The sequence below is a fragment of the Genypterus blacodes genome, unplaced genomic scaffold, assembly GCF_046128005.1.
Source record: "Genypterus blacodes isolate CSIRO-AG114 ecotype Tasmania unplaced genomic scaffold, CSIRO-AGI_Gbla_v1 ptg000090l_1, whole genome shotgun sequence".
NCBI lineage: Eukaryota > Metazoa > Chordata > Actinopteri > Ophidiiformes > Ophidiidae > Genypterus > Genypterus blacodes.
In genome coordinates, this window is record NW_027466895.1 from 2,527,501 (window position 1) to 2,553,973 (window position 26,473).

At 47.9% G+C, this 26,473-nt stretch overlaps 4 protein-coding genes across 6 annotated transcripts in view; 2 read left to right on the forward strand and 2 right to left on the reverse strand.

The window, feature by feature from the left end:
• LOC143007493 (sodium- and chloride-dependent betaine transporter-like) overlaps positions 1–1,138 on the reverse strand; it is an 11,951-nt gene extending 10,813 nt beyond the window's left edge. The window contains exons 1-3 of one of the 2 annotated variants that reach the window (XM_076158866.1): positions 970–1,138; positions 544–723; positions 1–119 (exon numbers count right to left, since the gene is read on the reverse strand). The exon at positions 1–119 is cut by the window's left edge and continues 16 nt beyond it. In XM_076158866.1, the coding sequence (XP_076014981.1) occupies positions 1–119; positions 544–718 (294 nt within the window). In that variant the 5' untranslated portion in view covers positions 719–723; positions 970–1,138. The remainder of the gene's footprint in view (positions 120–543; positions 724–969) is intronic. The other variant, XM_076158868.1, reaches the window with a different exon arrangement.
• A 303-nt stretch (positions 1,139–1,441) lies between these two features.
• Positions 1,442–4,820, forward strand: LOC143007495 (protein mono-ADP-ribosyltransferase PARP11-like). The gene is made up of 8 exons (XM_076158870.1): positions 1,442–1,613; positions 1,820–1,944; positions 2,171–2,291; positions 2,378–2,453; positions 2,735–2,807; positions 3,020–3,147; positions 3,244–3,395; positions 3,482–4,820. The coding sequence occupies exons 2-8, from the start codon at positions 1,828–1,830 to the stop codon at positions 3,796–3,798; spliced, it is 984 nt and encodes a 327-aa protein (XP_076014985.1). The 5' UTR covers positions 1,442–1,613; positions 1,820–1,827; the 3' UTR covers positions 3,799–4,820.
• Positions 4,821–5,791: 971 nt separating this feature from the next.
• On the forward strand, positions 5,792–7,621 carry LOC143007482 (protein mono-ADP-ribosyltransferase PARP11-like). 2 transcript variants are annotated; one of them, XM_076158841.1, is made up of 7 exons: positions 5,792–6,002; positions 6,089–6,191; positions 6,273–6,345; positions 6,460–6,523; positions 6,637–6,770; positions 6,924–7,078; positions 7,153–7,621. In XM_076158841.1, exons 1-7 carry the CDS (start codon positions 5,937–5,939, stop codon positions 7,437–7,439), a joined length of 882 nt encoding a protein of 293 aa, XP_076014956.1. In that variant the 5' UTR covers positions 5,792–5,936; the 3' UTR covers positions 7,440–7,621. The 2 variants fall into 2 exon arrangements, with proteins under 2 accessions (XP_076014956.1, XP_076014955.1); XM_076158840.1 differs by having other exon boundaries at positions 6,089–6,345.
• Positions 7,622–8,764: 1,143 nt separating this feature from the next.
• Positions 8,765–26,473, reverse strand: part of LOC143007480 (protein O-mannosyl-transferase TMTC2-like) — a 38,161-nt gene continuing 20,452 nt past the window's right edge. The window contains exons 3-12 of the mRNA XM_076158839.1: positions 19,296–20,136; positions 18,682–18,796; positions 18,503–18,588; positions 17,933–18,117; positions 17,765–17,843; positions 17,183–17,304; positions 15,550–15,631; positions 14,322–14,436; positions 12,729–12,792; positions 8,765–10,239 (exon numbers count right to left, since the gene is read on the reverse strand). Of these exons, the coding sequence (XP_076014954.1) occupies positions 10,042–10,239; positions 12,729–12,792; positions 14,322–14,436; positions 15,550–15,631; positions 17,183–17,304; positions 17,765–17,843; positions 17,933–18,117; positions 18,503–18,588; positions 18,682–18,796; positions 19,296–20,136 (1,887 nt within the window). The 3' untranslated portion in view covers positions 8,765–10,041. The remainder of the gene's footprint in view (positions 10,240–12,728; positions 12,793–14,321; positions 14,437–15,549; positions 15,632–17,182; positions 17,305–17,764; positions 17,844–17,932; positions 18,118–18,502; positions 18,589–18,681; positions 18,797–19,295; positions 20,137–26,473) is intronic.

Consider the following 26,473-nt stretch of genomic DNA (forward strand, 5'->3'; position numbering starts at 1 on the left):
GATCTTCCTCCAGGCAGTGATCCCACCCTCACTGGTGTACTGGCCCAGCGCCGTCTCCAGGAAGAACAAGGGGATGCCGCAGAAGAAAAGGAACAAAAAGTAAGGGATGAAGAAGACTCCTGAAAGTATAAAAACCCAGAGAGACGCCTCAGGTTAACTGCAGGTGACACAGAGATCCTTGATGAAAACATGCTTATTATCATTACAATGGAAGAAAGGAAACAGTTTGTGTGACTGCAATCAACCGTGGCCCAGATCAGACCTGCCTATACTTGCAATAATCATAACATTGTAAACTAAGTTTATTAAGAAGGTTACATTATTTAGCTTGGGATGGCAAGAATAGAATAAATCCGTTCGGACTTGTTTTTGAATTGTACACACTCACACGAGACACACAAGCTGCTGAAGTGATGACGTGCAAATCAACAGTATCTCTAGGCATCGAACCAATGCCATTTAAAAGCGATGACTCAAGCTCTTGTGACGGATTAGCAGCTGTATCCTTCACATCACGTTTATCAAAACAGTCTGGTGTCTAACCTCCTCCATTCTTGTAGCACAGGTATGGGAAACGCCAAATGTTCCCAAGGCCGATGATCTCTCCCGTCATGGAGAGTAGAAATTCCCAGTTGTTGGCCCATTTTCCCCTTGGTGGAGCCTCTTCCTCAGAAGCCCCTTTTTGCAATCCCGACTCTCCTGTTGCGTCTTCGGCCATGATCTCTATACACATTAAACAATGAACAACTACAACAAATTTAATTTCTATCTATATCTCTGCAATTCCATAGCACCAGGCATGTTTTACAATCCTAATTAATAGCTTACGCAATGTGACACAATCTCCTACATATAAATGCATGAACAAACTATAAATCTCTGATATAACCGCAAGCAAACTTTGCCAAAACCTCCAGCAAATGTCTTTGATGTTGATCTTTCAAATAGCGGAGCCAACATGGAACTCACCCGCGGTCTGATGAAGTGGAGTTTGCAGTGTGCACACGAAAAATCCCTTCTGCTCTGCGTAAGAGTTAAAACGCCTTGTTTCTATGGAGGGAGTGTCCAGAGGAACATCACAGACACGCACCACGCGCGCGCACGCACGCACGTAAACACAATAACGCACGCGCGCGCACGCACGCACACATGCACACAACAACACTACCGCAGCGGTCTGCGAGTCAATTGTCCTTACACCAAAGTGAACCACAAAGGGTTAAAAAGCTTCACTAGCTCGCAAATGCTGACTTTCAATTCTATTTCATTTTATTTCACATTACTTTAAATCAAACGTTCACAATATTCTATGTTATTCGATTGAGTTGCATTTATTTCACGTTTTCATTTTTATTTAAATTGTTAAATTGTTTCGTGAAGGAAAGGGGCGGGGCCATATGGCTTGTGACGTAGGCTTCTGCTGCGTGACGAAGGCGGAAGTAAAAAAAAGTAAACAACGCTTAGCATTTGGGTTTTGGCAGGACGAGCCCGTCATGTAGTCCCGCTCGTTCCTCACCGAGCCCGCAGTTGTTGCTGACTTATTCACAATGAATCACAATGGTTTCTTTCCTCCGTGACGACGCGTTCGCTCTTAGACACCGGCTGGAAAATCGGTAAGACGCCCGCAGACCTTCAGAGACATCCGAGAGGAAATATTTCCTGTGTTATATCAATTCGTTTACTGGATCAAATCTCCCCGCGGCGAAGTCATGGAAGCATCTCGTCGCCGTTTGCTTGTTTAACGTCGGAATAATCGCCACCATGGCCCCCGAACGCCTGTTTAGCCTTTTATTCGTCTTTTTTCACTGATTGCTTTCAGATTGAGCCATGTTAGCAGTCAGGTCATCAGAGGAGGAGTCCACCGAGATGGAGGACATGGACACATCAGAACCCAACTGGTGCTGGTTCTACTTGGCAGAGTGTGGAGTGTGGCACATGTTTGAGGTATTATAACATGTCACAATAGGGTCAAAGTAGTTACTGCATGAAGTTATACCCCATGTTTGCTACTCTTACTTGTTTCCACTGTGTGTTCCTGTGGTGTAACTCTTTAATGCCACGCTGCAAATCAAATGTTCTCATTTGCAACACAAATTTGCTGCACTGACTGCACATTTAGCCATATGTGAAACAGCTGATTCGTGTCTCCTCCTCCCTCTCATCATGTCAGATTGACCCCAGTGCAGCCTGCTCGGTGACCAGCGCTCAGATCGAGCAGTGCTACAACAGGAACCAGCGCGGCGTCATGGAGTTCTACACGGCCAAGTACACGTACAGGCTGGATTTCTCTGGTAAAACCACAGCTGAGATCTTTAACAAACATTAATCAGCCTGTCGAATCCTGAGAGCAAGAGAGTTAATCCTGATTCCTTCCCAGTTATGCGACAGATCAACGTCACAACAGGGAAGCAGCGACCAATCAAACGCTCCCTCCACTCTGCAACCAGCTTCAGGTAAGATACCTGTATTATGTGTGTAGTACACTTATACTTGTTTATGTACTAGTAACAATCGCAGTTGAATATTGGGAGAATGCCTCCATCTTTGCTTTTACCCAAGAGAAGGTAAGGAGATCATCCCTTGAACTGAAAGGTCAAAGTTCACCTTAACCCCCTCCACAGGGAGCTGCCCTGCGGCTCAACCTCTTTTTGTTGGTCCCCCGGTAGAAAAAACATTCCAGAAATAAGACGTGATTCCTCGGATTTGGTGTCTGATCTTTTCTCTCTTTCCTCAGGTTTATCTGTGATAATCTGGCCCTGCCTGTTCCCTGCCACTGGGAGAGGATAAACACAGACGAGCCCTACCAGGTGACTATAGTCATTGTTTGTGTGAGTGCATGTGTTTGAACAACTACTGGTTTAGTTATTAACAGGGTGAGTGACTTTACCCCAGACGTGCCAAAAATATTGTGCAAACTGAGTGTTTCTGTTTCTGCTTTACTTTATTCTACCAGCGTAAAAAACTTCTTTTCTCTTTTCCTTCCCTTTCCTGTTTCCCCCTCTCCCTCGTGCCGTTGAAGCTCATCCACCTTGGCAGAGACACGTACGAGTTTAAAGAAGTGGCCCGACTGTACGAGAGGACGATGGATCATCCGGTCAAATCCATCCAGAGGATTCAAAACCTGGACTTGTGGGAGTTTTTCTGCAGGTAGCGATCCGTCAGTGTTGTGTTGTTATGTATTCCTCCTGGCATGAAGCTGATCAGGCTGTGCTGCTCTTGTCATGTCTTGATTCTGCCCTCAAGGAAGAAAACACAGCTGCGAAAGGTCAAGCGCATGGTGGAAATCGAGGAGCGAATGCTGTTCCACGGCACAGGACACAGCAACATCCAAGCTATATGCACGTTTAACTTTGACTGGCGGCTGACGGGGAGCCACGGCGACGTCTACGGCAAAGGTAGGGCCCCCCTTGGAGAAACGCGGCGTCCCAATGCCGCTTCGTTTTCAAGGGTTCCATTCTCACGCTCCCTCTTCTCACTGCAGGGAGCTACTTCGCCAGAGATGCCAAATACTCCAGCAAGTTCTGTCTCACCACGGGGAAGCACAACTCCACCTTGCAGAGACACGGACTCACCCCGCCTATATTCGCCAGCGAGCCGCCATACAAGACCATGTTCCTGGCCCGGGTGCTGGTGGGCGAATACACTGTCGGCCACCCCAAGTACTGCCGGCCGCCTTCCAAGGACGCCAGCTTCACCAACTTTTTTGACAGCTGCGTGGACGACATGGCCAATCCAAAGATTTACGTGATTTTTGACAGTAATCAGATTTATCCAGAGTATCTGATCGAGTTCTACTGACGCCTAAGAGGAGTTTGTGCACTTTACATTTCCCCGGAGACACGACGTGAACTGTTGAGGCTGGATCTCAAACGGAGGGGAATCAGAGGACTTGTTGAAACTGAAACAGAGTGGAGCCGAAACTGTTTTTCCTTGCAGTGACTAACTGTAGCGGGACGTCATCTAAAGTGCCTTTGGTATGATCCACATACTGTACTCTGTATTGTAAGGTGTTGATTGTGGGACGATAGAAGGCGTTGAGAAATGTGTGTTTTTGAAAAGCGATGCAAATACCGGAAGCATTTTGTCTACAAATCCTTTGCCGTAATCTCCGTCTATGTGCCAATTTTGTACCGAGCGCAGGAGCAGCTGTTGCTTGTGGAGTATCTGTGCACAGTTCAAAGGTCACGCTAGCAGCCTGTAGCTCACAGCTGATGCCCTCCCATCAGCCATGGCCTTTCGCTCATATCCACAGTGCCCACGCATGACGCTCGCCAGTAGATTTCCCTCAATATAAACATTGACAGTGTAAGTATGCAGTAGGTTTAGCTACAGCACTGTGGTCACAGACGTCCATCCTGTCCGTGCACAAACAGGAAAAACCAAAACAAATGTGGCTTCTTTTTCTTTTTTTTTCCCCATGGCAACATTCTGTGTCTGTTACTGTAGTAACACAAACATCTCTGTGTACATAGTACTGTATGTATATACTGTGTAGGCATGGGAATCATCAGCCTCTACCTCTGCATCAGTGCATTGTTCCTCTTTCTGTGAAAGGGTTCATATATAAATGTGTCACACTGACATCAACCTGTTCACATGTTGGCTTCCTGTGTCTCCATACGTCTCTGCTCTGAGCGTCCATGTTCATCTGAGAAGACGGATGGAAGAGCAAGGTGGAAGTTTGCATGAGGTTCCTTCCTCCCGGAGTCGAATAAGATCAGCATTAACTCCGTGAGTGGCTCTACGTGTGTGTCCTGCAGAGAAGGTTCCACTATACAGGAACGTTCAGACGCTCCACATAAACAAATACAACATGAAGAGGAGGAGGAGGAGGAGGAGGAGGAGGTGGAGGTCATCACCAGCTGTTTGGTGATTTGTTTTTTCAAACCAATTTTTTTTCCCCACAAATTTAAATGTCTGTACATCAGTGGTCTCACTCACACTCACACTGACAACACGTCACTTGGTAAAGCTGTTAAAATGTCTGTCCAACCAAATTCACAGACATCCCGCCCCCTTTTTTCACAAAACGATGATGAGCCAATCAGCTGTCAGTCCAACAAATGACACTGCTGTCATATTTGGTCACGTGACACCGTACTATTAGGCCAGCTAGCGCACGCCGGATTTGAGGATGACCGTGGAAAATAGCCCCGCTAAAAGGCAAGAAATATACTGTTTTCATAAGGAAATTAAAAAATGTACGAATGTGAACACAAACCACAGCAACTTTTCACTGGACTTTGTGTGTGTGTGTGTGTGTGTGTGTGTGTGTGTGTGTGTGTGTGTGTGTGTGTGTGTGTGTGTGTGTGTGTGTGTGTGTGTGTGTGTGTGTGTGTGTGTGGTTGTGTGGTTGTGTGGTTGTGTGTGTGTGTGTGCGCAGAGACGAAGGTTTGCCACTAGATGGTGCAATAAAACAGGTCAACATCTTGAGACGCTCTCATGTAACATAATGGACCTGCTGTGACCTGGAGCTGAGGTGAGACACTGTGCATGCACACATTTGCCCATTTAGTACAGAGGGAAGCCTCATTTCAAGCTTTAGGTTGAAGAAGATGGAAAAGATAAAAATCATATAAAATGTTATATGTTATGAGTTCTTATGAGCAGCAATTCCAAAAATGCAACAAAACCAAAAACACTCATAATAACAACCACTAATAACACCTTTAAGCCTCATATAAAACCAATCAAACCTCATGTTTAAATCCACCTTCTTCCTTGTCAGTAACTACTGCCTACTAGGGGTGTGGCCAGGAATGAAACTAATTTGCCTGCCATGAATGCTCTGCTATGATAGCTGGGCAAGGCACTGTGAGGTAAATCAGCAGTCTAGTTCTTTATCCAACATTTCTTCTTTTGCAGCGTAGAGATTTGCATCACGAGCCGAGGCGAACTGGGAAGGCTTGACATTGGACGGTGAGGATTCTATACCCATGGACACAAACACCCTGAGGTGCTGGTATTACCTGGCCCAGTGCGGAAGGTGGCACAGGTTTGAGGTACCAGATTATGTTTGGTGACATTATTATGCTGTGTGTACCTTTGAGACGCCATGTCTTGACTTCCTGTTGCTTCCTCCTGACAGGACGACCCCAGCAACTCCGTCACCAGTGGGAACATAGAGGAACTTTACCAAAGAGATCCAAAAGGGGTTTTACAGATATCATTCAGCAGGATGGATTTTTCTGGTATTATACATGTCTATCTATCATCTTTGAGTATTTCTAAGCAAGCGCATGACATAACTTCACCTTTTCTATCTGTGGCAGCCATGTTACAGACTGACCTCAGCACAGGGATGCAGAGGAGGATCAAGCGGGGAGACTTCAACCCGGAGAGAAGGTCAGGGGCGCTCCTTTATCGGGAACATTTACACCTCAAACGCTGAGCTGGAGACGAAATGTAGAGTTTCACATTCTGCAGAGATGAAAGTGAAAGTGACTCTGCCTCACACAGGTGCTGCTGTTTTGACACTGCTCCTGTCTTCTGGGAAACTCCCGCCCCCGGGTTTCCATATCAGGTGGCAAGACACAGAAACTGGACATCTTTTACCAAGCAAATAGTATTTTTATACCTTATTATCGGTTTAATTGTGTTGTAGGTCTATTAACATTATCGTGTTCTGCTTTTCAGTTAGTTCCTCTATACAGATTCTCTCCTGAGTTCCAAACGGTGACAGACTACATGAAACACGACGGCCTGCTGGACAGAACCGTGTTGTCTGTCCACAGGATCCAGAACTTGGACCTGTGGGAGCTGTACTGTAGGTAGGTATGGCTTTGATTGATCATGTGTTGCTCTCGCTCTCTCTCTCTCTCTCTCTCTCTCTCTCTCTCTCTCTCTCTCTCTCTCTCTCTCTCTCTCTCTCTCTCTCTCTCTCTCTCCCTCTCTTCACACGCATTATTGTTTGGTTTTGAAAGGAAGAGGATCCAGTTGATGAGGATTCAGGGTGTTGGAGAGATTAAGGAGATGAGATTGTTTCACGGCACCAAGAAGAGATATGTGCACAACATTTGCACCTATAACTTTGATTTCCGGTTAGCAGCGGTGATCGGAATTCACCTTTATGGAAAAGGTACGTGGCGACGCTTATTGTGTGATTTTGACGTACTCTCATTCATCGATCTAACTGTTTATTTTTGTTTTTAGGAACATATTTCGCCAGACACGCCTCGTATGCAGATAAGTACAGCGAGTCGAGCAGCGACCGGTTGCCGGTACCGGGGCCACCGCACGGGCACTGCAGTCGGATCGTGTTCGTAGCTCGGGTGATGGTCGGTAGGTTTCACCAGGGGCAGGTACAATTCCATAAACCCGATGACGGAACACTTGAAAACGCCCACGAAAGCTGCGTGGACAACGTCAACAATCCGAACATCTTTGTTATTTTCGATCCGAATCAAATCTACCCGGAGTATCTGATCGAGTACTGCTGATGCTGCACATCTGGACCAGGAGTGAGCTGTAACTTTAGCTGGGATGTGTGCGATTGAAGTAGATTTTATTGTACATTCACACTTTCACTTTCATTTCGACCTTTTAAACAGATGAACTTTACAAACAAAAACTCCTACAAGTGTTGATTCGTGTGTGTTTTTAGCGGCCAGATGCGGACTTAGTAATCAGGAAAGTGGTAGAGGTCTGGAGAAATCACAGCTGGCTTGTGATTTCACATCTGTGCCATGAAGACACATACAAGAGATAAGTTTCAATACATGATAATCAAAGGCGGATGCACGGTGTTGCGTCATTGGCCAACGGGTTTGTGCTTCTACATACAGATGTACTCGGGCGTCAATACCAGCAGAGAGCGCTGTTTACTCAAAATAGATGGAGGCTGAACTCTGGATCACATAACTGCATTCACATAACAACTTCCCTCTATCTTACACCGACATTGATATAAATCCACCTGTGAGCCTCTTGGTTCCATCATGACGTCACAGCTGGAGGTCCACACTCAGAACATTATTCTAAAATGTGACACTCAACTATTATCTGAGCAAATAAAATGCAGGTTAACCTTCAACTATGTGTGATGTCCCTTTATGACCTGAAGCATTATCCTGTTAGAGTAATTTGCCTTATTCTGTCTTTTTTCACTCATTGTTATGGGAAATTTCTGAAATATATTGGAAATGAGGGCCGGGGAGGAAATCTTATCTGTGACAAATTCTGTCCAACTTCCTTCCTCCCTTTCCAACTTTATCCTCTGCTTCCGCTCTGGGTTTTGCAGGTGTTGCTGCGGCTGTCAGAAGTCTGCAGGAACTGGAACACCCAAACACACACACACACTTACTTTCATCTCCTCTAAAACACAAAGGGAGCTCGCTTAATGGCCAGCTGGGGGCAAAGTGCAGGACATCCAGTAAAGGAGGAAAGTATTACGTAGTGAGACGAGGTCGCCTGCTTGCGGGCCCATAAAGTAGATTATGTGTAATGTTCTTCTCAGTGTGAGTGGATGTGAATAGGCTAAACTGAAAACCAAACACGGCAGACCAAAGTTCTCCCTGCGGCTAAACTGGATCAGGATGCGATCCAGAACGAAGGATTACTTTGCACATCTCTCCCACCGAGCCTCTCACGGTCGCTGTAGTCAACCGCACAGACACGGAGACGAAGCAGAGGGATGAAAACGCTTCCTCACCGGGTGTGAAATCGGTGTGACCTGCGGTAACACAAGAGGCACACAGGCACATTCACAATTCATGAGTCATAATGCAGAACGGTCACACAAGGTTAAAAGCAAAAAACATGTTTTTATTGTGGAAAAAGGGTCGATTCTCTTCTTTTACAAAACACAACACGTTTCCGGCTACTGCTCTATAATTTAAACCTAACAACCACAATCATCAAAACACATCTAGCGTCTTCGAGGAGGCTCTCTCTGCGTCACCAACCCATTTCTGTGACAGGAATCCAACCCTGATGTCCCTGAGCAGAGAGAAGAACACGTAAAAAATACCAAAACTGAACACTTTGTGGTCATTGTGTGGTGTTGCCCCCTGCTGTCCCGTCTCTTCAGACACACCCGGGGCGGTGAGAGGGCGCAGCGTTGGCATTTTCACATACAACACATTAATAAATTAAACGGACCAGTCGATCACATGAGATCAAACAACGTGGTTTGAACACGAGGGACACGACACCATCGAGTAAGAAGCGTTCTTGCTTGGCACAAGAGGCGAGAAGTCTCAGCACAAACTTTGGCACCGGTAAAAGTTCTCCTATGTCTTCATTTACAGCCGCAACAACGTCAAATCTTCAGCCAGTCTTCAGTGATGCCTTCACCTGGGATGGAGCTGATCATCACGCTATAATGTACAGTATGTGTATGCATTATCAGGAACTGGGAGTACCTGAATTTACAGCATTGTCGAGGTTCTAAGTTAAAGACTAAATCACCTTATGGATGATTAATTAGAGATGTGAATTTTTTAACTTTTTAGGGTGATGAGACAGTCATCATTCACTCAACTAAACCTCAAACACTCAATTAAATAAGCATTTTGCAGGATCATCTCAATAAAATTGCTACATTGTCAAATTAAGTGCTGACATACGTCTTTTGACTTCAAGTTATATTTGACCTTAAATCCACAAACTCGTCCCACGATATTTGCAAGCGAGTGGAGGATTAAACACGACATCCATCAGGGGGCGATGAGGGGCTTGAAACATAGCGGCGGCGCTGGCGACAACAGGAACGGACGTCACTGAGCTGCTACACGACGTCACTGAACTGCTATTCGTGACAAACGTTACCACCACTGAGCGCACAAATGTTGTTGCCGCTGCACGTCGTCAACACAAGAAACTCAAGATATGAGTAGCAGCCATCTTGCACGTGTGTCTTTTACACTATCTGCTCCCAAAAACACCAAACAGTCCACAAGCACAACAGTTCTGTAGAATCTGTTCCTCTCCTCTGGCTCTTATTATATCCCACAAGCCATTAGCTGCTTCTCCTCCTCCTCCTCCTCCTCCTCCTCCTCTTCTGGGCGCCGAGGACGCTGCATGGAGCCATCGAGCCGCACTTCAGTTCAAAGGTGACCCCTCTGCATGTCTGGTCCTGCTCCCCTGCCTCTCCATGATGTTCCACAGCTTGCGCAGGTTGGACTGAGTGATGGCGTCGTCGGGTTTGAGCTGGAGCGCGCGCAGGTAGTTGGCCTCCGCCTCGGCCAGCTTCCCGTTCAGGTGGAGGATGGCGCCCAGGTTCATCAGAGCGGCTGGGTACTGCGGGAGAGCCAGGAAAGGAACACGTTAAGAGGGGAAAACGATGGAATTTTGCCGTTGGTATGCTGGCTGGCAGCATGCGTGGCTCCATAACTCTCTGAGATCTGTGCAATATTACAGTGTTGAGTTACAGAATTACTGCGCTTATGGCAGCTGTTTGTCCTTGAATTGATCTATTATGGCAAACTATTTTCAGCTCGCCCATTCCCAGGCTCGGTTATGCGGAATATTTTCAGGATGGTCGCCAGCTCTCTTGCGGTCGGCTGTGCCAAGGCCTAAGAAACTCAAACGTGCATTAAATTAGCCCTAATGCGACCTCGCCACAGCAGGCGAGGCAAAGATCAAAGCGCTCCCCTGGACGGAGGTCACGGTCTTTGCGCCATGAGGATCATTTTCAATTCAGCCGCGGCAAACTAGTAGCTGCAGATGATGTGTGGGTGTGTGTGCACGATGTATGTTTTATGAAAGGAATCAGGAAACCCGTGTCGGGACGTGTTTAAGGAGCACTATTTTATGAAATTACCTCTTTTGAAGTGGCAAAGTGAAAGCATCTGGCTACGACTAAACGTATAGTTGCAGAATTCTCCAAAATCCAGGTCGTAGACAGGACCGAACCCAAATCCCATCCTCGCCTCTTCATCGTCTCATCCTGCCAGAACTGTTGGACACGTTCCCGGGCCCACGTTCCGGAACCACGAACCATATGTTTCGCCTCTTGGCACCTACTTCACAGGTTTTCTCTCCTGGAGCTGTGTGTGTTTCGCCTTCCACTTGTTTACATTCCATTTGTCAAGCGCCGTTGTGGGAGTGCGAGATTTAACATTTCCGGCCCACGGCACAACCAAACCAATGCGGACGGTGTCGTGATATTTCCGAGAAGACGCTCCAGAAATTAATTTAGAAACGTCTGGCAGGAGAGCAACCTGTTTGTGTGGGCGGTTGTTTGTCTCATGTTGTGCTGCACATGAATAACTCCAACGCTTCAATGTGAAATTCTGCTTTCTGGGCGGAGACGGGAAAGAGCAGGAGCAGCCTAGACGGTCTAAGCCTGATAAATGAAGGCCCCACATATGTCACCGTACACAACCGGGTGATGTACGTTAGGCACTCTGGACTAAATCACACCAAGGGGAGCGCTGAGCTTCGTGGATGGAAGCCTGTTTACACATGCGTCCTTTTGTCTGCCAGAAAGCGAGTCGGTAACTGCGGTTCGAAACGGTGATTTATGAAGTCGGGTCATTCTGTTACTCATATGCGGCGATGAAGCGGATGGAACCTGCCGGCCTTTGGCGAGTCAGGCGTACTTCCGTGAAGGAGAAGATGAAAACCAGGACAGCATATTATACAGATTATCATATGGATTTCCATGTTTTTATCTGTCAATTACAAAGCGTCAATGTGCAAAAAAGACACCGATCCACCTCGATTCGTCCCTGCAGCAACACTGCTATGCACATCGAGTGGAAACAGCTCATTCTTATGCTGCCCCCTCCTCTTTTTGTTTTTGCTTTTAGCACTTTTCACAGAAATATTCAGTGCTGATTAAGGTTTGCAATTGTAAGTATTTGTTAATAGTAGAAATACAGTCGAGACGTTAAACTCGCTCTGATGTTCATTCCCCTTCTGTGCATGTGTAGACGCTGCAATGAATCTTTCATGACCTGAAAGCTGTTGGCTGATATCTGAGAGATGCTCACATGTGCCGGTAAATGTCAGACACAAGAGGTCATTTATTCCTGACGAACAACAGCAGAAGCTGCTCGCATGTCTGAATGTGCATGTTAGGGCTTTCAGAGCGAGTATTTATTAGACCTGATGCTCACTCAGCACTCTTACATGGTTTTAATGTGTCTCTTTCAGGATGTAAACAGGCAGGAGCACCTTTTCTGAAAAGGGGGCACAGATGCTGCACGGGACCCCGGCTGGAGGATGGGATGAAGATGAAAGTCAAACTCAGAAGTGGCAACATAAGTCACCGACCACGGAGGCACTGAACAGACTAACAAGACAAATGAGCGCAGGAAGCTCCATCTAGGTCTGCTCCCAAAAACCCAGGGCTGCTCAGGACTCTGGATGACCTTCGACCAGACGCGTCCACGTGGCCTTTTGCTTTGAAGCGACTGATTCATACAGGCAGCAACAGGACGGCCCCGACTTCCTCTCCCACGTAATCTCACGCAGAGACACACGATACGCCGCGCGGCTTCGTCTGTTCCGCTACGCTGCCGCGATCAAATATTTACTCTGAAAACTGAATGCATGAATTGAACATCAGACGACGTGAAGCCACGAAATCTTCCCCTCGCAGGCCGCAGTCACGCACGCTTTTCCACTGGCCGCTCAGCTGTGGCAGGTTTTTTGCCAGAAACAACATCGCTCTTAACATCATGTCAGGAGACGTCGGTGATACGCTGCATATTGTAAATTAGATTTACAGTCCAGGCGCTGGATCAGCACTTGCAGAGCCAGAAGTTGCCACGGTTACTTACGTCTGGTCTGAGGCCGGCTGCTCGCTTGTACTGCCTCTCCGCCGCCTCGTTGAGACTGGCCTGTCTGAGGGGACACGGAGACGGGGGACAGAGAAGAGAGTGAGCATGCATCAATTAAAACAATCTATAGGAATGATGACATCATCCTGCTTGACCTGTTCAGTTCAGGGGCCGGGAATTACTGGAGACAGACAACATGAGTTACTGCTGTTACAAACTAAAGTAATTAGGTCATTTATTTTGCACACTGAATTTTAGTTACACCCCAAAAATTTTTCCTGGAATCCAGACCAATATTCATGTCACTCCACGATCGTGACATGACTCATATTATTTATGGGGTGGCAGTAGCTCAGTCCATCCGGTCATGGGACTCACTTCAAGTCGCATGAAAGTGGCTAAAGAGTCGCCAGTTTGCCTACAGAGCATTGCCGAGGTACCCTTGAGCAAGGCACCGAACCCCCAAAACTGCTCCAGGCCAAATCATGCGCTCTGTATAACAGCAAGTATGTGTCGTGTCACATATGTAAGAAAGGCGTGAGAAGCATTTCCAAATCTGTGTGATTGTATGCGACTGCATGGAATTGACAAATAAAAGTATCTCTTATCTTGTCTTTTGAGTAACTATCAATCAAGATGAATGGCTGATCTGCAAACAATGCTGCAGACAAACACCAGCAAAGTCAGTTTGCACACATGCGACTTAATTAAAATACATTAATATTCATACGGCTGCAACTCTAGCAGATGATATTAAATCTCTGCTGAGTCGGCATAAAAGTTAAATTTGCATCCAGCACGCACGCAGCACTTTTTCAGGGTTTGCCAGAGTTCATGACGGAACTATCAAAGTCATCTTTTAAAAAGCGTCCTTCCTTGATCTTGGTTTTGTTTCCTGCAGAGTCCCTGAAGAGGACATGCAGGACAGAGAGAGAGAGAGAGAGAGAGAGAGAGAGAGAGAGAGAGAGAGAGAGAGAGAGAGAGCGAGTCAAGGTGGAAACAATATGAAGAACATTTAAGGGGAAATCTTCCATTTAACCTGATGGCTGAGCAGCGCCCCCTGTGGATGAACATCACGTGGTCGTCCATAAACCAGTGGAGCGCTTCACCTTTAAATCACACGCTGACAGCTACACATCAGGGTAATTTACTGGAGTTGTGCGACGAATTGATGTGTTTGGACGCCTCAGCCTGAGCGGGATGAGCCGCGACGATCTGTCCTTTCAGTTTAACTCCTCCGGGATCAAAACCTCAGGTAAACTCGGAGGATTTTAACTTGTAGCAAACACACTGAAGAGGCTCGACGACTTTTCCAGATACGAACAGCCAAAAGAAATTAAGGCTGGCCGGTTCCAATGTTCCCCCGAGTTGCTGGGAGCAGAGGGAATTTGTCTTCATTTACATTTTTAAGACTTATAAGCCGTCTGTGCCAAACCCTGGAGGAAAATTTTTCTTTACAAGCCCCTGGACTGAAAAATCACTGCATTGAATCAGTGCTGCTGTGTATAAATGTCATAAATAACAGCTTTTTTGAGGCAGCTATGTTGGTATACAGCACATCTACAGCCGCTATGCCAGACAGCTGAAGCCAACCTGAGCATGTGAGCGGCGCTGAAGACCACGTCGAACTCCGAGCAGTCCAGCTCCGCCGCTCTCTCCGCCATCTCCGCTGCCTCGGCCAGGCGGGACTCTTCCAGCAGGAACTGACCTGGAGGAAGAGAGAGAGGGAGGGAGGGAGGGAGGGAGGGAAAGGAAGGGAGGGAGGGAGGGAGGGAGGGAGAGAGAGAGTCAAGAGTTGCTGTGTGTTTCTTGTGGGTTCCTCCTGTGGGAGTCTGACCATCTGTCTGCCTCAATAGCTATAACTTCACTCACTATAGATTCGCTGAATGTACAGAGGCAGAAGTATGGGCGAGGTCCTTGGTGATGTGTGTGTGTGTGTGTGTGTGTGTGTTTGTCCGCGTCCATCTTTGAGTAACAATCTTGAGCTCAGTGCGGTGAGTTGTTACAAATGGGTCACATGCAGACACCTTTCATCAAAACGTGCCGCTGAGAACAATGGCAGGAAAAAAGGGGCTTCGTACCATGCAAGCCTTCATCCTGTGTCCCTTCTTCTGTACAGTCACGTCTCAGTTGTGTGTGTGTCTGTGTGTGTGTGTGTGTGTGTGTGTGTGTGTGTGTGCGTGTGTGTGTGGGTTACAGCCCTCGCACACTCACGCACACACCTGGAGCTCGTCTCACCGCATGCAAGACAGCTAAAGTAGACGCAGGGGGTGATAAAGGGGAGCCGTAGCCCAAATAAACATCACCTATGAGACTGCGCGATAACAGCGAGGAAGAGCCAGAGAGAGAGAGAGGGAGAGAGGGCCATGGCAACGGGAAACAGCTCGGTCCAAAGACAGCAACGAGACTCTCGCCAGGGGACGTAAACGCAGCTCAAACATACAGATATGCAATGTGAGGGGAAAGCAGCGGGAGGAAAGGAGGTAAGATAAGGTGGAGGAGAACGGGAGGACGAGGCACAATGGTGCATTCAGACGGGACGGGACACATTTCCATTCCGATAAAATTCCTGGCGATAGCTGAGCGGCGCGGCAAGTATCCCGTCTCTCAAACTGATACGGAATGTTGTATTAACAGAGGCGCAGGGCAGAGCGTGGTATGGCGTTTCACTCTCGGTTGCAAACTCGGATTTCGTCTCCTCAGTCAGATAGGGATGGACCATGTCTGTTTCGGTCCTTTGTCTTTATCTGTGGACACTGACGCCCTGCCAAAGATGCCACAGACGTCCCCGTCTTTAGGATTGGAGGGATTTGATCCTTACCGTAGTGCATGTAGCCGTTTCCTTTGGCGGGATCGAGACCAATCGCTCTCTGGTAGTACTTCTCTGCTTCTGTTTTCTCACCCTGAAAAAGCAGGAGGATGAAGATCACTTTTCAGGTTTCACGAGATGTTATAATCGCACGCGCGCGCGCGCACACACACACACACACACACACACACACACACAGCGAAAGAAACCACCCGGGGTTCATTGTCTCTGCTGTAAATCGTTTGCATCCATTGATGCCTGGTGGCCCTGCTGTAAAGCTGTAAACGGGAAGTCCATGCTCGTAATGAACCCTGACCTAAACTTTAACCAAACGTGTGTGTGTGTAATACAGTGACAGTTACACTACACTTCATCCATTTGCGTCAAACTTTCAAGCCAATTTTCACTTATATATTGCGTGCAGAGGCGTGTATGCAGGCGCTCGGCGTGTCTTGGCCCCTGACGCCACGTCTGTTTTTGCGCTGCTGAGGGGTCGTACACAGCGAGGGGTCGGCGAGCGCCAAGTGCATCGGTTCAGCCTCATAAATCAGGCCAGCGCTGACTGACCACAGCTCTCCCCCGCTGCACGAGCTGAGATCTTTCGCAGACGGCGGCACTCTAACCTCTCTCTCTCTCTCTCTCTCTCTCTCTCTCTCTCTCTCTCTCTCTCTCTCTCTCTCTCTCTCTCTCTCTCTCTCTCTCTCTCTCTCTCTCTCTCTCTCTCTCTCTCTCTCTCTCTCTCTCTCTCTCTCTCTCTCTCTCTCTCTCTCTCTCTCTCTCTCTCTCTCTCTCTCTCTCTCTCTCTCTCTCTCTCTCTCTGCGAGTAACATCCGGGGAGAACTGACACGCAAGAACGACTCCAGTGAAAATCTAGCTGAGTGATTTGATAAGGAAGTAAAGTCATTCAATTATAAGCCTGTTCGCTTGTCCAGAGGTCTAGCCGATCGCCACACACACTCTAACAGCACACACAGGGTGACTCTTAAGTGTGTGTGTGTGTTTCTGTGTTTATGTTGTGCAATGCTCTAAGGTCGGTCAAGCATCTTCAGAGGAGAGGAGGGGGTCGCCGAGGGTTCAACTCCCCCCACCCCCATAAACCTGAGTCAGCTGTGTTATTTTGTGTTTTTACGGCACTGTAAAGGTGGCGGCCTCTCACACACACACACACACATCTGGATAGCTATTTATCCACACTGACACACTCCCCACGCCTGTGACCTTCAGAGGGCAGACGGATCCTGCTGCTCCTCAGCTTAAACTGGCATCGTTCCTGGATCAGGTTCAACTCAAGGTCTTTGTCTCCATTCCCTAACACACACACACAAACACACACACACACACACTGCAGGATCCTCTTTGCATTCCATCAGGCCGCACTCTTCCAGGGCATGGAAACGTTCCCTGCTTAACCACCAGGTTAAGGAGGCATCATCATCTCTCCTCATACTTCCACCGCAGGAGTCGATATCGACGACTAGGCTTTGCCCCTCGTGCATTATTCATCCCTCCACTTTCCCGCTCCAGCTCCCATTTAATTACTCTCACCCTGTTAACCCCCGCAATCGTTACTGAGCTAATGCCTCGGCTCGCCTTAATGGCCTTATCAGTGTGTGTTGTCTGTGTGTGTGTGTGTGTAGGAGCTTACAATGATGGACAGGAGTTTCCCGTAGGTGAGGTGGGCCGGGATGTGGTCGGGCTTGGATCGGAGCGATTCCCCGTACCAGTAGCCCGCTTCGTCCAGACGGTTCAGCCTCATGTAGGCCTCACCTGGAATGCCAACGGGATTTAGGGATGAAATCAAACAAATGTGACACAAGCAAGGCGGTGAAAGGCGGTGAAAGATCTGGGACAGGTGCCTGAGAGATAAACCGACTGAACCTCGTATTCGTAAGTCAGCACTCCTCGCATGGTGAGAAAAGAACGTTTTGTTTGCAGGATCCAGAGAACCCCTCCCCCTTCCCTCCCTTTCGCTAATGACATCACCGACACCCAAGTATTCCCTGGATGTGGTGTTAATCCAAACACTTCGATCCCTCCCTCCACCTGCGTAAACACACTCAGATATCCTAAATCGGGCTGTGGATCCCAGCCACGCCATCAGGATGGCTTTCCCCACTAACGGAATTATTGTTAGAATAACACAGAGAGGAGGAGGACTGATTTATTACCCGGATTACCTCCAATCCTGGCGTTAGAATCAAGGAGAGAAGAAGAATCAGCGGCTTACCCATCATGTTGAACAGACTGTGCGGTGCAAACTGCTTCGGCATCTTCAGCACCGCCTCCTTATAAACCCTCAGCGCCTCCTGCAGTGAGGAAAAAGGCCTGACTCAGCACTTCAACTCAACTCATTACCGCCCCCTGCTGATTCACCTTTCCCCGCCTGCCCACTGACCTCCTGCTGGCCCTGCTCGTGAAGGAGCTTCCCCAGGTTGTACAGGCAGCTGGTGACAGAGCTCTTGTGAGCGTGCGGGTCCTTCAGGTTCTCGTCGGGGATGTCAGCACACGTCAGGAAGGTGCGCTTGGCCTCGTCCAGGCCGCCCTGGTTCATCAGGATGATGCCAGTGTTCAGGTAGGCCGCTGCAAAGAGGAGGGGAGGAGGGGACGAGGAGGTGTCAACATACGGAAAGTGGAGGGAAATTGAGAGAATAAGTCATGGTACTGAAATAACGCTGCAGTCTGTCCGTTCTTATTTTTAGCCAGCGTGCGAGACACACAGACTTCATCACACATACAAGCACTCAAGCATGAGATTGGATCTCATCGTTGAAACGGCCCGATACTGCCAGCGGAATGACTGAGCAGCAAAGTGCACATCGAACGCAGCGTTGAAATCGGCACAGTGACGGTGATTCAATAATGGAACCTTCTGCACTGCGACTGCGACTTATTGTTTCAAACACGTTTTCTCGGACAGATTGAGCCATGAGCATGAGAAAATTCCTGACTCAGCGAGTTTACTCACATGCTAGTGTTGGCCGACTCCCAATGGCCATTTTGTAATAATGCAGCGCTTCGGAAAACCGCTCATTCTCCTGGAGCAACAAACCCCTAGTGGACAGAAGAAGAAGAGATTGGATGGATCTCTCTCTCTCTCTCTCTCTCTCTCTCCCTCTCTCTCTGAACGTATTCACACGCACTCACAGGTTATACAGCATGTCCGCCATGTTGCCACGGTAGCGCAGGGCATTGCGGTACGCCGTCTCCGCCTCGGCAATCTTGCCTTGGTTCTTCAGGACGTTGCCCAGGTTACCCCAGGCTACGGGAGACACATGCAAGACAAGTCATTACTGTCCACTAAACATCACACTTTATCCATTGTTAGGCAGTCAAAGCATTTATATGTCTTATATGTCTCTGTATTTAGTGCAGGGGATTAAGTTTGTAGGTAAATTAAACAAAGCACTACAATTATTCAGAAATGTGTTTGGAACATGCTCATTATTTCTGTTTTTCAAACAAAAGGAGGGATTATGGGTGACGTTAAGTTTGAGGGAACTCGTAATTAACAAAACATTCGCTGCTTTTTTCTTCCCCACTTTTCTGCTTTACTTGTTTACGGTTGGTGGTCTGTGCTCATTACACAACAAATGGGTTTTATAGAAAAGAAAACCTGGGAAAAAACATCTTTGCTACTGATTGTGTGAAACTGTGTGTCATATTATTACAGTCATCTTCTCGGTCACCCTCAGAGGGTCCGAGCAGCAGCTGGACAATCCCCCCCTCGTCTGCTTTGAGATTGATTATGAGGTTCTTACCTTTGGCCGGGTTCACACTGATCCCAGACTTGTAGAGATTCTCCTCGTTGTTCCAGTCTCTGTTCCTGAGCACCGTCCTGGTCCCATTCAGCAGCACGAGTCCTGCGCAGAGACACGCAAGCAGCACCTTACAGCCTCTAATCCTGGATCTCACGTATAAGGTTCTAGCACCGGCAGCAACCAGTAAACAAAAGCCAATGCTGGGGATGTAGAGCACGCGCTCGGCGATCACAAACCCGACATAAAAGAAGAGATTGGTGGCCGGGATGAAGGGCAATGATAAAAGGCTTAAGGAGAAGACAACAAGGTGCTCCGTGGGGGGCAGGGACGTCCGTGGGGGGTAGTGGTGATGTTCAGCTGACCCGTTCATGGCGGTCTTTGGTGACCCCTGCTCTGAGTTTGTGTTGTGATTCGCGTCAGGGGCGTGGTAGCCGTTCCCATTCGCGATAGACTTCCCGTTCGCCACCTGAGCTTTGCCATTGGCCTCCTTGGATTTGGAGGTGTGGCCACCAAGACCGAACGACGCCAGGGCGACGAATCCGCCATAAAAGGCAAAGGTGTGAAAGTTCCTCCAATCGGCCAGAGTGTGGAGCAGCGGCACGGCGTCCATGGACCAGTCGAAGCTTAGTTCAGTGGGGCAAAAGAGCAGCCAGGCGTTGGCGGCGGGCAGATGGAGGAACGTCAGGGCGCGAGTGAGGAGATGTGGTGAGTCAGCGGCCGGGTTGTCAGAATTTGAGAAGTTGGGAGGCTTGTTGCCCATCCAGTAGAGGCGAGCAGACAGAAGGATCCCACCCCAAGCTGCCAGCACACACAGACTCAGCACAACACTCAGGTTCTTCCTCTGAAAGTGAAGACAGGAAGAAAAAACGCTACATCAACACTTCACCTCCAAGTTCCACAGCACCTGAACATCCTCCCCTTTCTCAAGGCTAATTTAATTCCTGCCAAGTGGCTCAAAAGCTTCAGAGACGAATCTGAGGAATGATCCTAACATGCCGTGATTCTGCTCTCAGTGTCAAAACCTTATTGAATTAAAACTCGGTGTGAGCATTTGAGATTTGATATAGCAAACTTAATCGAAAAGTAAACGCAAAAAAGAACTGGAGAACTTTGGCGTTCCACTGCATTCAACTGTGTAAAATCATCTGTGGAATGTTTTTGATAGCTGCTCAGGGGCACAAACCGCAGTTACACACAGATGAGGTCCTTCAAATGTAGAACGAGCTGTCGCCAGAAACAATACAGCTCCGTTTATACAGTCAAATGTTTACACACACATCATTTTTCATGGAATACGACATCCATCTACAGAAAGACACAAGATATACACTATTAATGCATGTTATATACTTTACTATTCCTGTTTATTTACACTAGACTGCAGATTAAAACGTACATTTAGTTGTCATTTACTTTCCATATGGTGCGTGGCGTGTTTCAAACACACAATTTCACTTGTGTGTCAAACAATATCAGAACACAGTTTCATTACATCACTAAGTTAATAGCCAAACAAAATGTCAGACGTTCAATCTTTCACAATAAAAGTCCATAAAACATGTTTATTCGGGTGGACTCGCGCCAGTTACGTTGCCAGCAAGTGTGACAGCATGTTTACATTCATCTGGAAAATTGGATTCTTTCATACTTGATGCCAAGAAATTTCGATTGTCATGTAAACGCCATAATCGGAACAAATTGGCATGTAAATGATGTATTGTCTTTGCTTAAATTTGTTGTCAGTCAGCTAAACTTCCCTACAGAGGGAAACTTCCAAAAGATCCTGCAAAAACAAAATAAAGACGACAAATTAAAGGTTTGGTCGATAGTTCATGTTGTAGTTTCCTTCCACAGTTCCTTAGGGTCTGACCTATAAAGCTGAGGTCAACTCTGTAAGTACATTTCTTTCTATCCTTAAGTCTCTCCTCGCTGCCTGTCGGTTTTGTGGCAAGTGTGACTGCTAATCGGCTTACGGCTCATTGTGTTGGTATGTCGACGCTGTTTACATCGCGTAAGAGTCTTAATTCTGTAGCATGATCGCCATTAGCTCCCTTGTTATGGCCGAACATGTCACGCAACACCGTCACTTCAAACTCTTGACGGCGGTGCTGATACATACTTGGAAGGAAAATCGAGAGAGAAGTTTGGCAAACCGAGTCAAAATTGGAATCAAAATCTGGGACGGGAACTAGGCGATATTCCAGAGCGCCAAGGTTTAATTAACTTCAGTCGATCTACGTTGGTCGAGTCAGCGGTTTCTGCGCTACACGTCACGGATCACGACAAAGCGGCACAATGACGAGTTTTCCATGTTCTTGTTGAACTTGAATGCTCTAATGTGCCTCGCTCAAGCCTTTGCTGTAGCACCACTGTGCACACTGAGTGAAAGCACAAAGCTCATTCATGCTCCCTGTGCTTCCTGCTCTGATATGAACCTTTTCTAAGCAGAGCGCCAGTGTAACGTGAACTTTATTTGAACCTTCTGCAGAGTAATTAGAGCTGCCTGCTTCGGTGTGTATGACGGTGTGTATATTACTGCACGGGACAGGGGGAGGGCTTAGTTAATACACACACACACACATACACACACAAACACACACACACACACACAGTTAGTTTTATCAAAAGTGTTGGCTTTGGTCACCCTGTAACTCAAAATGTTGCGTCAGTGTGTAGCCCTGATTGTGCTTTCATCTCTTGGGTGAGGCGATGATTTAGACTCGCCGCGTAATGAAATTCTAAATGAATTGAGGTACGCCGCGCTAAATGGATCAAATCTCATCTCAGAGTCTCACTGCTGGCAAAGAAAAAGCTTTAATCCGTCCGATGAGAGAAGTTTTTGGAAACATTTTGTTATGGCCTCTCTTACGACGAGCGGCACTTGAAGCACAAAGGGTGAGAACAGGAGAGGAGAGAGAGAACGAGCACAGCTGGTAAAGTTCGTTACAGAATCTCCATCTTGTCAATAAGGGGTAGAACGACTAGTTCGAGACATCGATTCAAACAAAGAGCGGTGGTGCACAATGGCTAACGAACGCCTCTCGCACAGAAAGGGGGGATGTGCTCAATGACGGATGAGCCTGTGCTGCTCTGTCAGGGGAGGAAACTGTCTCAGAAATCCAATTCTGCTGTGTGTCAGAGGATGAAGAAGCTCTAAAGGAAGAATAAGAAGGTCTTTTGTGGTATTTAGGTGAACGGGATCCGTAGTTTCACCCCCCCCCCCCCCCCCCCCCCCCTCGCCGGATCTTCTACGCCTAAATCGTTCCCCAATTGAATTCCCGATCAGTCACGGCTCGAGCGGCGACTCCACGCTTCATCAGTCTGAGCTATTTCCTTTCAATAATGCGCAACATGCGAACCTGCCGAGTCAGCGACAAACAGACTGCAGTCATCAATCTAATTTAACCCAAACTTTTCCTGCTTTCAAGAGCGACAGGCTGCAGGTTAATGAAGCAAACCATTATGAGACGATACGCTGATTTGATCCTTTGTAATAAAATCAAGTAATGCAGCTATAAGTGCGGTGCTAATCCTCAAAACAGATAAGTAACCCCAACAACACAACTAAACCCTTAAATCTCTTAAATTTCAACATTTAGGAGCTGATTTATTCATTTCTGCTGATTCTATCCTATAGCTCAGGGCATCATGGCGGGAGTAGAACGTTTATCTGCTCCTTGGCTTTGGAAAGGAACTGGCTGAGGTCTGGGTTTAAACCACAGGCTTTGAGAAATGTAGTCACCATATCTACAAAGATCAACGTTCCCCCAATAGACAGGGAGGTGGAAACACTTCTGAGTGTGGTTGGGTTCGTTTCCATGGACACCGACAGTCGGCAGTCACCTCATCCCACTTGTGTAACGTCCTGAAATAGAGCAGTTCAACGCCACATCACATCACGTCAAATCACGTCAAATCACCACAGGAAGGTCTCAGAAACATGAGGCGCGTCGCTCGCCCGACTCCAGGGAGAATTCATTCCCTTTTTTTGTACTGCCGTCTAATTGAAATTCCTGGGGAGCGTTTCGAGCGGTGATGGATTGCGCTTCATGAGATCAGCGTGTAGCCGCGGTGGAAGGCTGGCATGCTCCCCGGCCAACTGTCAGGAACGCAACATCCTGCTTCTCTCCAAGCCTTTGAACTTAATGCTGCACTGTGTATCCGATCCCACTTTGGATTCTCATATGGAAATTCAACAGCTCATCCACTTTCGCCTTTAAAGCCCACGCCATGCTCTCCCTGCTGGACTCTCTCCTGCTCTGCCTCCCTCCTTCCCTCCGTCCCTCCACCAGCCTTCAGCTCTTAACAGCGCCGCTCACTATTAGCTCTTGTTTCGTTTATTCCACTACTGGAATGTGTGGGCTGCGTGACTGCAACATGGACGGAGAAATGGTGGCATAAAGGTGAAAGGTGCTGAGGTTTGACACAAGACAGGAGCGGAACAATGTTCTTATTAAAGTCACGGCCAATTCAAAGTGCCGGGAGTATGTCCAGCAGATCGAGCTGGACAGGCACAGCTTACATCCACAAAGACAAGAAGTTCTTCTCCTCCACAGACCCTCATTATGTAGCCAACCTGGCAACCCAAAGGTTCATCACTAGTATATAAAGCAGAACTAAATTACCGATTGGCGATTAATGAAGCTCCTTGTGCCTAATTAGCATACTCTGATGAAACCAACACAACTTTGTGAACCAAAGTTGACAACTACCCTCCAACAGAAATCAGTCCTTAAATGTTACAGTCACATTTTCCCTGAGTAATGTTCCCAAAACTCCAAAGTTGGGAAGCTAAATCACGACGGCGCGGAGCAGTTTTATGTGGATGAAGAAGCCTTCAAAATGTGCGGCAGACATCCAGCGGCGCTCGCGTTTGACGCGTTTGGATGAAAGGCACAATGAGCCGTGTAACCAGCTCCTTCCCCCGCCGCTAATGTGTTCTGGATCCTGCTGACTTGGCACAGTCTGCCCGAGTCATCAGACGGCACCGTGGCTGGCATTGAGACGGCCGACATTGACAGAGTGACCTAATTACCCCATAGCTCTCCCTCTGAAAGCCTCGCAGACGCTGCAATGAGACGGGTCGGCAGGTTAAAAGGCCCCGATGCTACTTCAAAAGCGAAGGACCCGGCAGTGTTAACTTGACACATGAAGTGCTTCTTCTGTGAGTAATGCGGGGACGCCGGCGCCTCAGAGTGGGGGTTTGAATGTGACATGCCGTTCCTCGACGCTCTTAAACAGATGGCACGCACCTGATTTAGCTTAGCAGGCATCAATTCAGACGCCCTAAATCACAGGAGAGGGGGCTCGAAAGATCTTATTTCAGGCGACAAAGGCGTCATTTATTTGTGCCGCCTCTGTACTTCGTCAGAAACTAATTGCAAACAGCTTAAACGCACCAAAAATACTCCAATACTAGAATGAAGGATGTATGCAGCAGAGGGCGTCATTTCACAGCCCGATGCTTCCGCTGCGAGATAATTGGCGCGGCATTCATCAAGCCGTCACCGCAGTTACACCAAACTTAATCTGTGCGCCTCCGGCACTCATTGAGACAAACGAGGAGGAGGAACTCTTCAATCACGAGCTGGTACGAGGCGTCACCAGATCCTGATGTTCTCATAGAAGAGACAGAAAACGCAAAAGGTATAAGAATACAGAGGATTGGGAAAAGCCGAATCAAATCCCATTTCGCTCTGACAACTTTGCTGGATTTAGAGTTTTCCAGGTCACGATTCTGACATTTCTCAGTCATCTGGCCTTGAAATATTCTTCCCCTGTGGAGTGCGGCACTAACGCCACAGCTCCCTCTGTCTGTCTCCATCTTTCATTCCCCCACACGTTGTCTCATTCGTCGCCTCATTCAGAATCTCATTTCAGTCTGATTAGGGGCCTAACAGGACAGGAAATGGAGCGCCGGTCACACCACCACATCTGCCTCGCTCCCCTCGCACGGGAGCTGATTTGCATCTACTTATTGTTCGATGGCGGCTGTGCCAGTTAAGCCGGCAGAGGACGAGGACGTAGACAGGGACGCCGTGCGTGCCAGCCATCGTGCAGCACAATATGACACAATAGAATCCAAACACACCATTCCCAAAGTCCATTCCCAAAGAGATAAAGGAGAGGAAATGAGAGCATAGTTTCCCTCCTCTCTCTCTCTCTCTTTCTCTTTCTCTCTCTTTGTGTTCCCATGCTGTGCGAGACGTCTGGCTCCTAATCGAGGAAACAATTGCACCCCCCCTCCCCTCCATGTAACCAGGAGGGCACAGCCGAGATGATAAACGAGCCAGATGTGCGAGGAGGCACTGGAGCTGGAAGGGGGCGGGGCTGGCACGGAGACCCGTCGGCGGGCAGCGGCGAGAGGAACGCACCCGCCGCCTGATAAACCCACAGGCGGCTTGATGTTTCACGAAGGCGCCATGACAACCAACATTGGTTGATGATGCAATCTCTCACCTCATAATGCAACAGACTGTAATAAATCCTGCATCTTTAAGGTTTTTTCAGGAGACAGTAAAACCTCCTGAGCACTTTAGTAGCAGATGTGTGTGTGTGTATTAATAGATGCAAGCAACAATTGGCCACACACACACACACACGGGGGAAATCAACCATTTCCATAGGATGTTTGTGGCATACAGGACGTGATTCGCCCGAGGTATTTGCAGCCGATTCCACCTAAAGAAACCTTAACAAACAAGATTCCTACACGTCAGCGCGACCACACACACGTTCATAACCCGACCGTCAGCTCGGCAAACCTCGAGGGGACGTTTTTACGACGCAAGTTATTCTTTTTACGAGGGCCAATGGCGTTGGCAAGAGAGCAACTTTCCTAATGAAATGTGGAGAGCCTGGACAAGGAGGCTTTCCAATCAGATGACTCATCCCAGTCCTGCCTGTCCTCCTCCTACAAGCAGAGGAAGCACAGTGTGTGTGTGTGTGTGTGTGCGCGTGCGTGCGCGCGCGCGCGCGAGCGTGCGTGCGCGTGTGTGTGCGCGTGCAGAGGTGTGTTTGTGTACATTTGCAGGCAACATGTGGACTGTATCGTTTAACAAAGTAGGACATGTTATTGTTTTTCTGCTCGTACCTTTTGTCACGTTATAATTTAAAAACAACTCACCCTTAAAATAGCTTTTCCTGTTCAACCTCTTTTCTCCCGCAAATGCAGTCAA

Excerpts from the sequence above, each read along its gene's own strand:
- LOC143007495 (XM_076158870.1), top strand. The coding sequence starts at position 1,828 with ATGTTAGCAGTCAGGTCATCAGAGGAGGAGTCCACCGAGATGGAGGAC. Across the intron at positions 2,454-2,734 it reads CACTCTGCAACCAGCTTCAG|GTTTATCTGTGATAATCTGG; the intron begins GTAAGATACCTG and ends CTCTTTCCTCAG. Across the intron at positions 3,148-3,243 it reads TTGTGGGAGTTTTTCTGCAG|GAAGAAAACACAGCTGCGAA; the intron begins GTAGCGATCCGT and ends TCTGCCCTCAAG.
- LOC143007482 (XM_076158840.1), top strand. The coding sequence starts at position 5,937 with ATGGACACAAACACCCTGAGGTGCTGGTATTACCTGGCCCAGTGCGGA. Across the intron at positions 6,524-6,636 it reads CCCCCGGGTTTCCATATCAG|TTAGTTCCTCTATACAGATT; the intron begins GTGGCAAGACAC and ends TCTGCTTTTCAG. Across the intron at positions 7,079-7,152 it reads AATTCACCTTTATGGAAAAG|GAACATATTTCGCCAGACAC; the intron begins GTACGTGGCGAC and ends TTTTGTTTTTAG.